At 33.8% G+C, this 17,767-nt stretch overlaps 1 protein-coding gene and 1 long non-coding RNA gene across 3 annotated transcripts in view; one reads left to right on the top strand and one right to left on the bottom strand.

The window, feature by feature from the left end:
* The window catches only part of LOC120886217 (uncharacterized), a 34,957-nt gene that overhangs the window by 4,828 nt on the left and 12,362 nt on the right, over positions 1 to 17,767 (top strand). The window contains exon 2 of one of the 2 annotated variants that reach the window (XR_013439396.1): positions 17,637 to 17,706. The exons of the other annotated variant lie outside the window; for it this stretch is intronic. This is a non-coding gene — a long non-coding RNA (uncharacterized LOC120886217). The remainder of the gene's footprint in view (positions 1 to 17,636; positions 17,707 to 17,767) is intronic. 2 annotated transcript variants of the gene reach the window in all.
* Btbd1 (BTB domain containing 1) overlaps positions 430 to 17,767 on the bottom strand; it is a 37,198-nt gene continuing 19,860 nt past the window's right edge. Inside the window, exons 5-8 of the mRNA XM_005320193.5 lie at positions 14,533 to 14,725; positions 7,527 to 7,614; positions 3,013 to 3,159; positions 430 to 2,257 (exon numbers count right to left, since the gene is read on the bottom strand). Coding sequence (XP_005320250.1) covers positions 2,099 to 2,257; positions 3,013 to 3,159; positions 7,527 to 7,614; positions 14,533 to 14,725 — 587 coding nt within the window. The 3' untranslated portion in view covers positions 430 to 2,098. The remainder of the gene's footprint in view (positions 2,258 to 3,012; positions 3,160 to 7,526; positions 7,615 to 14,532; positions 14,726 to 17,767) is intronic.

Here is a 17,767-nt window from a genome sequence, read left to right as displayed (position 1 = left end):
TAAACAAACAAACAAATAATTCTCTCTCTCTCAAATAAATAAACAAACAATTGTGAGATGGTTAGAATACTGTTAAGAAAAACATGATTCTTTCTTCACATTCTTTGTTCTTTACTTCCTATTTTTTAAGTAGGAGAGAAAACCTGAGACTACAAAAAAGTGACCAGAAGAATGGGAAGTTATACTCCATATATGTATGATATGTCAAAATATATTCTACTGTCATGTATAACTAAAAAAACAAAGTGACCAAGATACAGACGGCAGTAATTGTTATGTAGTAGTTTCTGTGACTTGCGTTTAGGCAACAGTAAAAGCATTCCTATTTTGTCTTTTGTTACTTCTGTAAATTAAAAGTTACAATTAATTAAAACTTTTGCTCCAAAATGGTGGCTAACATTCAAATCTTAAAAGACAAATGACAAATAATAATAGTAAAATGATAATAAACATTTTTATTTTTTAAAAATTCCAGGTGATGTCCCAATGTCAGTAAACTGTTCCATTCCTTGTACCAGCCCAGGCAGGCCTACATTCAGTTACAATAGTTCAGTACAACACATGAAGCATGTGAAATGCTTCAAACATCAAAAACACTACCTTGTCTCTGGCATATCATACTTTTTAAGGCAGAAGTACTTTCTATAATCACTACTACAGATTGTTTCCCAGTTCATCTTTTGTTACCCAGAACTACACATCCCATAGGTATTCCAGTTAAGTGAAGTTTACATCCATAAGAACATGGTATCAAAGATAGAAAAATTTCCCTTTTCTTTAGTAATTTCAAGAGGCCTCAACAACCAACACACTTCACGACCTTCTTGAAAATAAAATATTACTTTTGATGAAAAATTTTATATCCTAATTATTTTTTAAAAATTCTTTTTAAGTTGATACTTAGAAGAATTATAATTTTTAATCATCTTCCACAACTATCTGATATGCCTTAAGCTTAATGACACTTAAGTTTTTAATAAGATAATCACTTTCAGGGGAAAAATGTTATTTCATTTTTATTTTAAAATTCTGCTTTATATAAAAGTGTATAAATGTCATTCTGCCAAATATACTTCATATCCACTTCTAATATAGATGTTGCCAGTTAATGAAGTCACAAATATTAAACATATTTTACTTCTTGGAGAGAATTATGTATGTGACAGAAAGCAGTAATCCTGTTGGATAGTTCTATAATTCCAAAGTAGTTGTTAGAAATGTTCATATTTTATTCTATTTTTTACTGTAATGTGATTATCACAATGTTGAACTGATGTCTGTTTAACTGATCATCATCACCATCATCATCTCAATCTTGGGAATTATCAGCGGCATCCCCCCCATACAAATAGACAGGTACAGTGGTACAGTTTAGTGATAAAGAATTCAGTCTTAAGAGTATTCCTTTATATCCTTTGTTTACATCACATTATTGTGAATTTATACAAACTCCCATTTATTGTTGTAAAACTGTACTATGTAATGCATTACTATACTATTACAAAATATCCTTTTCTGTAAATACATTGAAAAATTTCCTGGGCATTTATTAGACCTTATTTTTAGCATTATTCCAAATGCTAACAACCAGATATTTCAAAACCCCAAATATAAAGTCAGTTTTCTTAATTTTCTGAAATTAGTTACTTGAATGAAATTATTAACTTGAGTTAATAAGAATTCTGTAGGAATATTGACCCACCTCATCTCATTTAACCTTCAAAATAGTTAAAAACAGAAACAAACCAAACCTGTTATAAATAACAAGAATCTTTCAATTCAAAACTATTGAAAGACCATAAGTTAGCTGATCTATGAAATTATACAAGATGAAGCTGAAATAGCTGAGCTTTTTTTTAAACACAATTAAACCCAGTTATCTTTTCCCCTAAGGTGATAAGAAAATTGAAAATCTGCCTTTAAATCATGCAGAGATTTAGATTAACATTTTTCTAATTTCTCTAAGAAACTAAACTGTTTCTTATTTTACAATTATAAATAATCATGACACTCAAACTAATTGTTTTGTGGTCAGGTGTTTCTACTTTGAGACCAGATTGCACAGTACTATTTAGCCAAGATGTATTATACTGCTAGATTATGTATAAAATATTATTTCTGGTATTTGTCCATCTTCTATTGAAGTGCCATTATTATTGCCGGGAGAACTGAAAAAGAAAAAAACAGTCTTGCTGGCAGCCGGTGTCTCATGGACTACTTTCTTCAATCCTTTTGTGCCATAGTGTGAATCTGGACCCTAAATGAGAACAAAAGACTTATTAGCAATTTTCACTGAATAAGCACTCAAGTTACTATGATGTTGCAATTAGATCAATGGTCTATAATATTCATTATATCTCCTATATAAATTTTATGCTGAGGCATTTAATGAAAAATGAAGTTTTTCTAAAAAGCTAATCAATGAGCTCAGTCATTAGGGGAGTAGTGAAAAGGTTTAAGAAAACAATTACTGCATCTTCTGTCAAACATTCAGTTTTCTCAGACAAGGGGCTACTTATTAAAAATAATTTTTCTTTCAGGATACAATGGGGTGCTGAAATGTACTTCTTAAAGGAGCTGGATATTTTAGCTCCCAGATACCTTCCTCTGTGTTCCCTCTTTCTCCTTCCTTATTCCTTCTAGGGGACTGAATCCAGGAGTACTCTGCCACAGAGCTAAATCCTTAGCTCTTTTATCTTGAGACAGGGTCTCACTAAGTTGCCCAGGCTTGCCGGGAACTTGAGATCTTTCTATCTTAGGTGTGTACCACCAGGCCCAGTTCCCCACCCCCACTTTTTAAAAATTATTTTATTTATTTTTATGTGATGCTGAGGATCGAACATGCTAGGCAAGTGCTCTGCCACTGAACTACAGCCCCAGCCCTCTTACCCCTTTTCTTAACAGAGTCCACTGTCAGTGATTTTCAGCTTCTAAAACATTGTAAAACACACTCAAGCGTGAAACCATGAGCTACACCAGTGCAGCCTCAAGAACATTCTGAATGACACTTACTTTGAGTGTTGCACATGCTGTGTAGCATATGTTGGGCAGGATCTCTATAGGTTCTTTGAACATGACCCTGAATGTGTTAGCAGTCCCATCACAACTAAATCCAGTATCATTTTGTCCCAGGGTTTGTTTTTTTTCATATTCAATGATCTGTAATTTTTAAAAGAGAAGTTATGTTTAAGTTAAAGTTATGTTCAAGCTTTGTAGAAAAGAACATGAAGCCTTTAGAGTAGCAGAACAGACCATTAAACCTCTGTTCTAGTCTTTCTCTACTTAACCTCTAACCACCAATGATGGGTTTAAGCATGCTGTCAGAAAATGGCTGTTTATTATTCATCACATTAAGGATGAGGAGAATGTTGATTAACTGGGGCCTGGTTATAGGAGAGGGGGTCTTTCATAAAAGATACACAGCTTGGTATGCAGATTTTTAGAATATGTTAATTTTAGATGTCTGAGGGAAATGAGCCTTTACTTCTGGCTAACCTGTGTCCCTAGGAAAATTCCTTTAGCATTTTCTGTTTCAGAGTTATTTATTGAAATCAAAGTTTAAATGACCTTAAATGAAGTATCAAGTTTGTGAATGTTCAAAATGTAAAAATTCTGTCCCTTCAATTTCATTCTATCATCTGTGCCAAGCACTGTGCAAGGCATCAAGTATGCTTTCTGGGAGCTTCAGGGTACAGCCAATTCAGAAAGAGCCATGCAGAATACAAAGTGGCCAAACAGAGGAAAAACTGCTTCTGTTCAAGAGGGGAAACTCCATGGAGCAGAGTTCTAAAAACCCAAGTCAGAGCTTACCAGGTATGAGCAAGGGTTTCCACACATGGGAACAGCAAGTGCAGAACAGCCCTTGAAAATCTGCCTTTCTGCATATGGTAGATGAAACTAGTAATAATGAAATAGGCAAAATGCCATCTATGTGATGGGAGATCAGAGCAATAGGCACTCTGCAGGGAGATGAACTGGGGGAGACCATGAGGCCGCCCCAGGTGCTGTAATGTTCTGTTCCTTGATCAGATACTGGTCACACAGGTATGTACAGTTTGTAAAAACTGTGCCATTTATGCTCCTTATAAACATGAACACTTTTCTGTGTGTTTATCACAGTTCAATAAAAAACTGAAATTAAAAAGCAAAAACAAAGACATGATATGATAGTGCCTGGGAAAAAAGCAGTAAGACACAAGACCTGGCTTTTTCAGTGCAGTCTAGAACAAACCAGTTTACTTCTCTGAGCTTTGGTTTTATCCATTCATTTGGGAAAACCTTGCTTTACCTAATTACAAAACAACAGCAACAATATGTTATTGCAATGACCATATCACTTTACAGGTATCATCTCAAAGAGTCCTCCCCAAACTGTAAAGTATTTATCATAACTTTATTGTCGGGCTGGGGGTTGTAGCTCAGTGGTAGAGTGCTCGCCTAGCATGCACAAGGCATGAGTTTGATCCTCAGCACCACATAAATGTAAAAATGGAGATATTATGTCCACATAAAACTTAAGAATAAATATTTAAAAAAACAATAACTTTATTGACAAATCTGATGAGCAAATGGAAAGATCTGTCCATATCACACCTTGTAGGTGAGAGAGGTAAGAGTCAAACCCAGGCAGTTCTGACTGACTTCAAAGCTAATTTTAAAACCACCCAAAATAGGACAACAAGAAATTCATGTAACCTTTTTATCTCCTATAAAATGAAGACAAAGATCTCTTGAAAATGTCAATTCATTAAGCAATAATAATAAAGTGTCATTTATTAGTAGTACATGGATATGTTTTCAACACATGCTTGCAACTATTTCCATGAACCTACTTACAGACTTGCTGTTCCAAAAGCTTCTATTGGACTACTGGAAGTTGAGATGCAGTGAGAGAGACTTTAAATGACATAACTTTAACAGTCCCAGAAACTTAGTATCTTTCCTTAATGGTCCACAGAGTCAATATATTGTATAAGCCAATAATATAGTGTATGTGGGTCAATGGGTTTTAAAATCTTCCAAACCAACATGTCCTCACTGCTATGTTTAACACAAAGTTAACACAAGACTTTGGTACTTTTATCTAGTATTCTGAACTGATCCAAAGCTGTGTTTTAGGGTTGGAGTATACTCAATGTTAGAGCACTTTAGAATGAACAAAGCCCTGGGTTTGATCTTCATCACTGTAAAAGAATACTGCCAAAGGTGTGCTTTAAGAAGTACATGGCTCTCCTTTTGAAGTGTAAGGTAAAGTGCCTCTCCACAAAACAAACAGGTGAAGACAACTAACTTCTTCAACAAAATGTCATCTGTTATGTCCATACCTACTTAACAGTTCATACTATTCTTTCAATACCTCAACTCTGGGAATAATAGGTATTATGAAAATGCCCCTAGGAGTTTCTATTATATACTCCTGTTCAAACTTACTAATATAGAAGAAATATACTGATTTAGAGGAATGGGCCTTGCCTACAAAGTTAAGGCAAAGATTGTAAATTGGTTAAGAACCAGAATTTAGTTTCAGACTAGCTTTGTTTGGCCTTCATGGTGTGTTTGTAAAGATTTTAAATTATTGATTAACACTAAAAATGGAAGATGGAGATTTCATATAAAAATCCACACTTCTGGCTTCTTGGCATCCTTGGGCTTTTATTATCACATTGCAACTACTAATAGGAACTAAGTAGTGTTTTAAACAATTCATTTCCCTGCTTATCCCTGTTAGCTCTTGTACCAGGCCAGCTGTCTCCACTAAAATTATCTGCCCAAACCCTGGAGGCATTTATGTTTGCCACTTCTGTCACAAAACAATAGGGAGTTAGAAGTAGTGTTTCTAGTACAAAAGACTAGCTACAGGGTTAAGAAAATAAAAGAAAACTTCCATTTCTAGTAATTTTATTCATAGTATTTAGACTTCATCATTTTAATATACCTATAACCCAAACACCCTCCCACAGTTTGTATGTGAGGTGTCTGGTATCTTAGGTAATACATGAAGTATGCTAAAGGGAGGATGGGGTTTTAGAATCAAAGAGCCTCACAGTGGAGCCTTGGCTCCCCCTGCTCCTGCCCACCCCACCACCCCAGGCCTGCAGGTTATCCAATGTGCTAAACTGGGCTTAGAGATTCTACTAGACAGGCTCTTAAGACTTCATAATGTATATATTGTGCAATGGGGAATAACTGCCAAAATCTTTTTTTTTTTAATACTCTTCAAAAATTTGCTGAGGCTTTTCTGTACTTAAACATCATGGAATTAAGCTGGATGTGGTGACACACATCTGGAATCCCATTTACTTGGGAGGCTGAAATGGGAGAATCACAAATTCTCAGTAGCCTCAGCAACTTAGCAAGATTCTATTTCAAAATAAAAAAGGGCCAAGATGCAGCTTAGTGGTAGAGTTCCACTAGATTTGATACTTGTACTGCAAAACAAAAACAAAAAAACACCATGGAAATTACTTTTCTAACCTGTTGAAAAAGCTTACAAATAAATAATTCAGTGAGTCTAAAACCTGTTTATTAAAAAATATAACTTTCTAACTGGTATGTGACAACAACAAATTCACATGAATGATATAGATTTATCAAGTGAAGTTCACTAGAAACCTTAGTGGATAGGATTAGAAAATGAGTATAATGATTTGGTTAGTACAGTCACTAATGCAATCTTCCATTTGAAGCAAGGTCTGTCTCTTTTGAGGATGTGAGGTATCATTTTTAGCTGTCACTGAACCAGATCTTTGAACTGTTATAGTCACAAAGTATAAAGCTAATATTTTAAAAGCCAAAAATGCACTCTGATCACAAAGTTTACCAAAGTTTTTACTATGAAAAATGATGCTAGTAACATTTCAGAGAGGGCAGAAATTTTCTATTGATTAACAAGAGTTTGAAACATTTTTTACTTCCTTTTCTTATATTCTGTTTTTATTTATGTATACAAAATCCAGTACTGCCTATTAGTTTGCAAATATGTAAAAATACCATATTGATGTTTTCAAAAATAATCTTGCTAAAAGGGGTATGGAATCAAAAGAACACTGGTTTATTAATAAGATAGGGGAAGAAAGAGGTATTTTCCAGATTAGGTAATAGTGCCCTGTCTGAAAGAATCTAGTACAGTAGACCTAAACAATGAGGGAGGGTCTGATAAGTGAAGAGGTGTTCATAGTAGTTGGAAGTAATGAGATAGCTTCAAGGCCCTAAAGTTCAAAATACCATGAAAAAGGCAGAAAGACATTTTAAGATAGTTAATGCACAGCAGGAAGTAATAATGGGTTTCCTGGACCAAGGAGAGCTCCTGTTAACATTAACTGCTTCAATGAAGGACATCTATTTTTTGAAACCAGATTTTTTAGAACAACTGTAAAATAAATCTCTAGGCTAAAAATGCTAATAAAGGGCTTTCTATTTCCTTTGATAATCGTACTAAAATCTGGACTCCTGCCAAGGGAATATTTTACTGTAAGATTACATGTTTGTTACATTTCAAGATGATAAATTATGGAGGAAAATAGTACCTGTATATTCACTTGATAATCCGTGGGACCATGAATAGATCCATATAAGCCAAATCCAACTATAGAGATTCTTCTATTAACTGTGAACCTACGAGGGAGAAACCGAATATAAAATAACAATTCTATAAGTGTTCTTATTCTGAAGGTTTATAATTTTTTCCAGTGTTACTTGGAACATCTAGTTTTACTTATAAAAAGGAAAACTATCACAAGTTGATTATCTTCGGAAATAACGTGTTTACTTAAAACAAACCAACAATAACAACAACAAAAAAAACCTTTCTGGAATATGGATTTACCAGGATCTTAAGCAGAATCTGAAGCCCCAGCATCCCAAACTAGGACAATGATCTCAATAAATATTTACTGAGGGCCTACTGTATTTAGGTTCTGGGCTTGGCAACGGGGAATAATGGTCAACAAACAGCACACAGCTTCTATACCTATTGGCTTTGTGGCCTAATAAGCAATCATTATAAATTGTGGTTAAGAGTTATGAAGGAAGCAGGCTGCTGTAACAAATAATTCTCAGAGGACCGGAGACAGGACCTAATTCAAACAGGTGGATTTGAATAAGGATTCCATACCTATAATAATTAGCAATTATTAGCAGTTTGATCCTAAGTGTCAGTTTTTATACATTTATAAAATGAAGTAATTAATATTTCTTATTAATATTTCTTAACTAAGTACATATGGAACTGAGATAATCTGTGATGCAAAACAAGTAATTCTCAACATTTTCAGCCACAATTTCCATTATCATTACTACCAGCATACCACCACCACTTAATGACTACTTCCTAATATACCAGGCCAAGAGTTTAATATACCAAGAGTTTCAGCTCTTACAATACTTACTTCCTATAATCATCCTAACAGCCCTATACAACATAGCTTCCTGTACTATTTTTATTATCCTAAATTCCTGAGGCTAAAGAAACACATTTTAGCCATGTTAGGTGACACACACTTGTAGTCCCACTCACATGGAAGGCTGAGGTAAAAGGATTGTTTGGTCCTACAAGTTTGAGACCATCCTAGACAAAATAGTAAAACCCCTTACAAAAAACAAAAAAAGGAAAGAAAGAATGAAAGAAAGAAACTGAGGTTTAGAGAGATTAACTTGCCCAAATCAAAAAGTGTGGCAGAACTGAGTGGGACACATCTCCACATCTGCTTGGATCAAATTCAGTTCTCTTTAATTATCATGCTCTACAGTGTAAAAGACCACCTTAAAAAACTGGTCAGTGTTAGAGAGTTCAATCCCCAGCACTTCGCCCCGCCTTCCCAAAATTATTTGTAATAGTTTTTGTTTATGGTATCAAGGATTAAACCCAGGGGTGCTTAACCACTGAGCCACATCCCCAGTCCTTTTCTTTATTTAGAAACAGGGTCTTTCTGAGTTGCTTAGGGCCTCACTAAGTTGTTGAGGCTGGCTCTGAACTTGCAATCCTCCTGCCTCAGCCTCCTGAATCATTGGGACTACAGGCATGTGCCACTGCACACATCTGTAATATTTTTTTAAGAGTATACAAATCAATAAATTCTATTTTCAAAAATCCAGAAAAAAAGGCTGGGGTTGTGGCTCAGCAGTAGAGTGCTCACCTAGCACGTGCGAAGCCCTGCATTCAATCCTCAGCATCACATAAAAATAAATAAATAAAGGTATTGTGTCCAACTATAATATATATATATATATATATATATATATATATATATATATATATATATAAAAAAAATCCAGGGGCTGGGGTTGTGGCTCAGAGGTAGATTGCTCACCTAGCACATGCAAGGCCCTGGGTTTGATCCCCAGCACCACATAAAAATAAATAAAATAAAGGTATTGTGTTCAACTACAACTAAAAAATAAATACTAAAAAAAAAAAAAAAAAATCCAGAAAATAGACCAGAGGAGTAGCTCAGTGATGTAGCTCTTGTTTATCAGCATGTTTGAAGCCCCAGTTTCAATCTCTAGCACAAACAAACAAACAAAAAACCTTGAAAATTCAGCTAAACAAATAAGGAAATTTTTAGAGCATCTGTATATCCAGAAATAACCCTTGTTAACTCTTTACATTTCTTTTTCAGACTTATTCCTATGAACATATATATTAAAAATCATCTTAGGAGACACATAATGTACACACACAGAGAGATTTTGTACATATACCTCTTTTTCATGTAAAACAGTAAAAAATGACTACTGATTTACTATATCTAATCAATCTCTTATTGAATAACGTTATTTGCAGTTATTATAATTACTACATGATATTGCCATGGTTTACAGCTAGGTCATTTTATAAAGCCATCATTATTTTCTTAGAATAAATGCTTAGAATTGTTGGTAAAAATAAAAGCCATTAAGGCTTTAGATAAATATTGTCAGATTGCTTCCTAGTAAGATTAACACTTTATGCCCCAGAGTACAGATCATTTCTATCTCACTTGTATCATTACCATTAATTTCCTCTTGCCTTTGAGAAAATGATAATTGACAAATTCCATTTCCATTTGATTAGTAATTAGGTAAAACTTTTGCTTATATGCTCTCTGCCCCTTAGATTTTTTCATTAATGAAACATCCACTCACATACTTTTCTCTATTTTCTATACTGGTGAGTTTATCTTTGTAATGCACGTTATATACAGTTACTTATTCTTTGTTGGTAAAATCCCTTAGAAAAGTTTCACGTTTGTCATTTTGTTCTAACTGTATGGTATTTTTTTTTTTAAAGATAGAAGAGAAGAGAGAGAGAGAATTTTTTAATATTTATTTTTCAGTTTTCGATAGACACAGCATCTTTATTTTATTTTTATGTGGTGCTGAGGATCGAACCCAGCGCCCCGGGCGCGCATGCCAGATGAGCACATTACCACTTGAGCCACATCCCTAGCCCTGTATGGTAATTTTTAACAAAAATTTTTTCAATTATTTGTAGCCAAATTATGATTTATGCCAAATATAAAGTCACCTATCTCATCCTTATAGTAAAGACACGTCTGTTCCAGTATTTTCATGGTTTCATTTATAAAGTTTTAATTAACATGAATTTGGTACATGGGATCAGTTCCTAGTAGGTAATTCTTTCCTTAGCTGTATGATATTAAGCTCATTAATATTAGGTTGGTTTTTGAACTTTAGTCTGTTCCATTCAACACTAACTTCTTATAGATCTATAATACTTCTTTAAGTGTGGTCTGTATCGCTGTTTTTTTAAAGAAAATTTACTCTTCCAGATTTGTATTTTGCCAAGCTATTTCCACCTATCAAAAACATGTGACCTCTAAAAGGATTTGGCTAACATACACAAGATAATGTGGAAGACGCTGTCCTTATCAAAGTCTGATTCAAGCTGAAGTTCTCTAGTCCTTCAAGAGAGACTCTATATTATTTGTTACTATTGTGAATGGGGTTATTCACAATATTATAGTAATATTCAATATAATAAATAATATACTAATATAAGAGATTATAATAAAATATGAAATAAAATATTCATTCAATACTATAGCTGTGGTAAAATATACACAAATGTATCACTTTAACCTGCTTTTTTTGTTGTTGTTGTTTTTTGGTGGCACAGGGGATTGAACCCATGCTAGTAAGTGTTCTACTACTGAGCTACATCCCCAACCCTATTTGTTTTATTTTGAGTTGCCCAGGCTGCCCTTGAACTTGGGATCCTCCTGCCTTAGCCTCCCAAGTAACTGGAATTACAGGTATCTGCCACCACAGCTCTATTAAACCATTTTTAAGTGTACAGTTCAGTGCTATTAAGTACATTCACATCATTGTACAATTACCACCATTATTTGTATCTTTGTGACTAAATTTTGATAACATACAAGAACAACAGTTTTCAAATATACATTTTATAAGTTGGCCACTGTTTTCTTTTATTGATTCTAATTGTTTTTTTAGCTGATCCTGAGGTTAAATGGACCAACTAATCTCTTTAAAAAAAGAGTTCTACCTCCAAGGAGGCACACTCTCTTACACAAATTTAGGGGCACTACCGGCCAAGCAGCCAATTTTCTATAATAATCAGAACAGTCCCCTATAACAAAGAATCCCAATCAACTTTCAAAAAAGTGTTATACCAAGGCTGAGGCAGAAATATCACAAGTTCAAGGGCAGCCTGGGCAACTTGGAGAATCTCAGCAACTCGGTGAGATAGTATTTCAAAAACAAAAAAGGATGTGCTTAGTAATACAGCACCCCTGGACTCAACACCCACTATTAGGCGAGTGTCATGCCAGAATTCATGTAGGTGAGAAACTATAAACCTTGAACCTAATTCCATTTTATTTATAAATCAAAGATTTTTAGTGTAATTTTATTGTTCATGGATTTTTACAAGCGGCAACTACCACAAAAATAGAGGAAATCTTATGTCTGTTCTCATTATTTGTGGTAGTTATGTTCTACAAAGCTACTGTACATACAGAATTACCAAATACTAAACCATTGCTACCAGGGAATTATAAGCACATGTATATGTATGTGTATACATATGTATATATGCACACAAACTTCCCATATGTGTATTCACACACACATACCCCTCACATACGTTATAAACTTGAATCCAAAAAACAATGCATCCTAGTAGATTGTATGTTCTTCATTCAAAAGACAAAATGAAGTTCAGCAGTGTTAGGTAACTTGTTTGAGGCTACCCCACTAACAGGTGCCATAGCTGGGATTCAAACCCTATCTAATTGGCCCAAGACCTAGTTTATTGCATTAAGTGCACTGCCCCACCTTCTTCAACCTGTAGGAAAGTTTGCAAAGTCTCATCTCTCCTGAGAACATGCTGGACTGACAACTCAAATCTTTGGCTGAAAATATCTAAGAAATCACTCTGAGTATTGATATTAAAGTAACAAATTTTAGCCAGCAGGTGAGTTCACAAATACAGAAATGAGAATCTACAGGACTAACTCAACTGTTTTTATCTAGAACCTTGGTATGTGAGACAATTAATATATTACACCTATTCCCTGCAGCTGAAGCCATCTCATCATGATGATACATATGTACTGTATCAGGTTACTTTAATCTACACAATCAAATCATGTTTACATATTTAATTTTACTACCAGTTACATTTACTTCTTCTTCATATTATAACTTGGCCATTTATCAAATTAAAAAAAATATTCGAAGCATTCTATGAATTTCATTTCAGGTTAATAAAAGAGAAATTACAAAAATATTTATTATAATAATCAGATTTGATGGAGTTGTGAGAAAGGGCTCTTCCTTTCCAATATTCAAGGCTCTAAATTCTTTGTTTTATGACTGCAACAATTCAGAAGTACAGTAAAACTAATGAAAAATAGCAGATACAGTAGGTATCCCTATCTTTAGGCTTCAATAGCCTATTGTAGTAACAAAACATTCTTTTAGACTTCATCTATTATAGTTATATATGTTAAAAAAAAAAAGGGGGGGGATTTTTATCAAAAACCTTTTTGACATCTATTGAAATCAAATTATTTATCTTTTGGTATGCTTCTTGGATGAGTTATATTAATACATTTCCTAACATTGAGCCATTTTTCCAATTTTCAAATAAATTATTTAATATGCTTATATAATATTGCTTTTCTAAGGAACTGTCAGATTAAATAGCTAATATTTTATACAGAATTTGTTCTACATAGTAAGTGAAGTGAACCTAGAATTTTTTCGTCTTATCAGATTCCTATAGAAAGGTTATGCTTCCTTTAAATAATTAACCAAGAAGTATTTTCTTCTTTTAATGCTCAAGGAAATTATCTGATCCTTGAATGTTTGGTAAAAACTCACCTGTAAAAACCTTGTGAAGGGACAGTTCTTTGATAACTTTTAATTCCTTCCATGGTAATTGGTCTATTCAGGCTTTCCTCTTCAGTCAATTTTGATAATTTATATTTGCCTATAAAATGATCCATTCCATCAAGATGTTCAATTTATTAGCACAGAGTAAACCCAGAATTAAAGTAAAAATCTCAGCAACTGACTATATTCCCATTTTGATTTCTAATTATGAATTTTTTAATTACCTCTGCTAGAGGTTTATTTATTTTTATTCATCTTTTTAAGGATCAGCTTATGGACTTATCAATCCTATTTTTAATCCACTAATTTCTTTATATTTACCTATTTCTCTTTTCTAGGGTTCTTTTGATATTCCTTTTCTAACTACTGGGATTGAATGCTAGGTCATTTATTTCTTCTCTAATTTATTTGCTAAAAGTAGTTAATCATTACTTTTTGTGTGCAGCTTTGTCCTTATTCCCTAAGGTTTTATATATAGTATATATTCTTCTTATAAATGAGTAATAAATGGCTACAAATCATTTTGAATTTGTCTTAACCCAAAAGTTATAACAGTCCCCCCTCAACTAGAGGTTTACTTTACAAAGTTATTAATTTCTAGTTGTATAACAAAGTGTTATTAAATAGCTGAAAATTCAAAAGGCATGTTTTATCAAAATTGGTAATGATTCTGTTTTGACATTTAACCTAAATACAGAAGAGTAAAGATAAATTCTTCAACAGGATTTTATGTATGTGTTTTCATGATTCTTTATTTCCCCCCATTTAAAGAGATATGTCCATGTAACATCTATTCAAAGAAAAACCTTATACTAAGCTTAATAAAGTTAAATTGATTAAAATTAGCCTTCATTCTGTAACAATAGTGTTAGATCAACTGGAGGCTAGACCTCAACAAACCAGCAATGGTGATCCAAACAGACTTTTTTATGTAACAGAAGGACCAACCCAATCCTTTCAAGCTTTTTTTTTTTTTAAACCCCAAGAGATGACCAGCGCTCATAATTCAGTGAAAAAACAGGGTGTCTTAATGACTTCCTGACTCATTAACTTAAAAATGTTTTAATCAAAATATAAAATAAAACTTTGATTAATTATTCTCCCACAATATGAGGATACAAGATAACCCCTAACTGCTACCCCACCCACCTGAATCCACAATATGATAGATACCTGATTCTATCACTTGTTCCGCTGTAACCCCACCGGCTCTCTACTTGCTGAAATCTATTGATGCAGCATTCCTTTCCTCTAAGGCAGCACCGTGGTCGGTCAATGTATTCCACTCGGGGTTTAGGATTGACAGTAAAATGAAGAAAGAGATTTACCACTTCACGATCTGACAAAATTCCAGATTGAGCAGGACCTGAAACAAAAATATAAACCTCAATAAAAGCCATGTGATTTCAAACTAATACTCCACTAAATAACATGAATTCAATTCTAGAAGATGTCAAGTAAGAACAGAAAAATCTTAGCATATGTAATGTTAACATATATTTGAAGCTTCAAAAAATTCAGAATGTAAATGATGAAACCCAGTGGTAAACAGAAAGATCTCTGGATTTTTCTACCCACTCAACTCCTCAGAGTGCCACAGACTTTTGTTCACCAGAAAAGAATCATTCTCTATGGTGGGGAACTACTTACAAGGGCAGCTAGTTACTCACTCACCTAATGCCAATCTGAGGCTACAATCTGAACAATGGAATATATTCAGCAACAGACAAGGAATAGTGCCTTATTTCCAGATTTTAAATGTTCATTATAAAGTAAGAGCTAAGATCCAAAGAGCTGTGGAAGTAGCATATTATATATGCTCTGCTTGTTCCATTCATAGTTTCTAAGAAAAAAAATTCCAATGCCTTAAACTTATCCTGGAATAAATGCTGTTCCTCAAAAGGTTTCAGGAGATCCCTTCCAAAGCCAGTAAAAACAACTGAAGTAATAAACTTCAAAACACTAAAAATTTGGTTTAGGAAGCTCTTCTGGTTTTATTTATTTTTATTTTTTATTTTTTTTTAATATTTACTTTTTAGTTTTATGTGGACATAATATCCTTTATTTTATTTTTATGTGGTTCTGAGAATCAAACCCAGTGCCTCACACATGCTAGGTGAGCACGCTATCACTTGAGCCACATCCCCAACCCCATGGTTTTAAAACTTTAAATTAAAAAAAAAAAACAAAAAAAACTTTTAAATATCACACACAAAATATATTGGCATGCCAGACCTGGTGAGGTTGAACACTCCTCTCTCTCAGAATGAAAAGAACTAAGGAAAAGGATTAAAATGTTTAAAATTCATGATAAAAGCCAGGTGCAGAGCTGTAATCCCAGTAACTTGGGAGGCTGAGGCAGGAAGATCACAAGTTCAAGGATAGCCTCAGCACTTAGCAAGGCCCTGTCTCAAAATAAAAGTAAAATACAGCTGGGATGTTGCTCAGTGGTTAAGTGCCCCTGGGTTTAATCCCCAGTACCAAAAACAAACAAACAAAAAACATGATTAAAAAGCAAAGATCAATATGCAGTCAACTAGAGGTCCTAAAGAAATAATAAATAGGATGACACAAAAACTCAAGCCTATAGGAAAAAATTTCCTTAGTTGAAAAAAAGTCATCTTTAGGTCATGAAAAACATGTAACTACCTAAAGAAAGCAAAGTAACTATTAATAGAGCAGTAAAAACAAAATAAATAACTCAAGAGATCATATAAAAGCATATACTTACACATATCATCATCAAACTGCTAAAGACCAAAGATAATGTGAAACCTTAAAAACCCCAGAGAAAAAGTATACTTTTCAAAAAGCAATAATTACACTTCCTACTAGAAACAATGGAAGCCAAAAGAAAACAGAATTATATATTCAAATGTTAGATAAATAACTGCTGAAATTCTTATCCAAAAGCACACCCTCGGGGCTGGGGATGTGGCTCAAGCGGTAGCGTGCTTGCCTAGCATGCGTGCGGCCCGGGTTCGATCCTCAGCACCACGTACAAACAAAGATGTTATGTCCGCCGAAAACTAAGAAATAAATATTTAAAAAAAAAAAATTCTCTCTCTCTCTCTCTCAAAAAAAAAAAAAAAAAAAAAAGCACACCCTCCCAAAACTGAAGGTAAGATAAAAGATATTTTTAGACCAAAAAAAAAAAAAAAGTGAAAGGATCTGTTTGTATCACACCTGTTCTAAAGGAATTCTGGTAGAAGCATGGCAACATAGAAAAAAATGAAAAGTACCAAAAAGGGCAAATATATCTGTAAATCTAAATGTTTACAGACTTTTTGTTTTATTTTTATGTGGTGCTGAGGATCAAACCCAGTGCCTCATATATGCTAGGCAAGCGCTCTACCACTGAGCCATAACCCCCAGCGCTAGGTTACTGACCTTTAAAACAATAATACCAGATCTTAAGGGCTTTTAAAATATATGAAGATTCAAAATACATGTTAACAGTAGCATCAAAGGCTGAGTTAAATATAGTTAGCTATTCAGGTTCTAGTGGAAATTTTACATTTAAAACCAAGTAAGAATTTTTTTAAAAATATTATCTATCAAAGGTAACCCACTAAAATAACAACACAAAAATGTTGTTATTTTAATAAGCAAACAGAGAAGAAAAATAAAGAAACAAAAAAAAATCACTTGGTTCTTCCAAAATGAGAAAGGAAGGAAAGAAGGAAGAGGAAAGAACATAGGAAGATAGTGGATAGGGAGGGAAAAGGAAGGAAGAAAGGGAGGAAGAGGAGACAAATGGAAAAAAAATTGCAAGATGGTCAATATAAGTCCAAATATATCAGTAATTAAATGTAGAATAGGGTTGGGGTTGTGGCTCAGTGGTAGAGTGCTTGCCTAGCATGTGTGAGGCACTGGGTTCAATCCTCAGCATCACATAAAGAATAACATAAAGGTATTGTATCTATCTACAACTCTCTCTACATATAAAGGTAGAACAATCAAATATTCCAAATAACTAGGTTTGTTGGTCAGACTAGGTGTTTTAAAAAATGTAGTCTATAAGAGATACCTAAAATAAACAGATAATGTAAAACAAAGCTAAATAAAAGGATGGAGAAAATACAGAATATATAAATTTAATTTTTAAAAAAGCCTGGTAAAGGGGCTGGGGTTATAGCTCAGCAGAAAAACGCTTGCTTGCATATGTGAGGCACTGGGTTCAATCCTCAGCACCACATAAAAATAAATAAAATAAATAAAGATATTGTGTCCACCCTTTGAAAAATCTTTTTTTTTTAATATTTTATTTTTCTTAGTTTTCGGCAGACACAACATCTTTGTTTGTATGTGGTGCTGAGGATCGAACCCGGGCTGCACGCATGCCAGGTGAGTGTGCTACCGCTTGAGCCACATCCCCAGCCCCGAAAAATCTTGTAAAACTATCAAT

This window comes from Ictidomys tridecemlineatus, chromosome 5 (assembly GCF_052094955.1).
Source record: "Ictidomys tridecemlineatus isolate mIctTri1 chromosome 5, mIctTri1.hap1, whole genome shotgun sequence".
Classification (NCBI taxonomy): domain Eukaryota; kingdom Metazoa; phylum Chordata; class Mammalia; order Rodentia; family Sciuridae; genus Ictidomys; species Ictidomys tridecemlineatus.
Note: the sequence above shows the minus strand (reverse complement) of the source record. Positions and strands in the feature narration are given on the sequence as shown.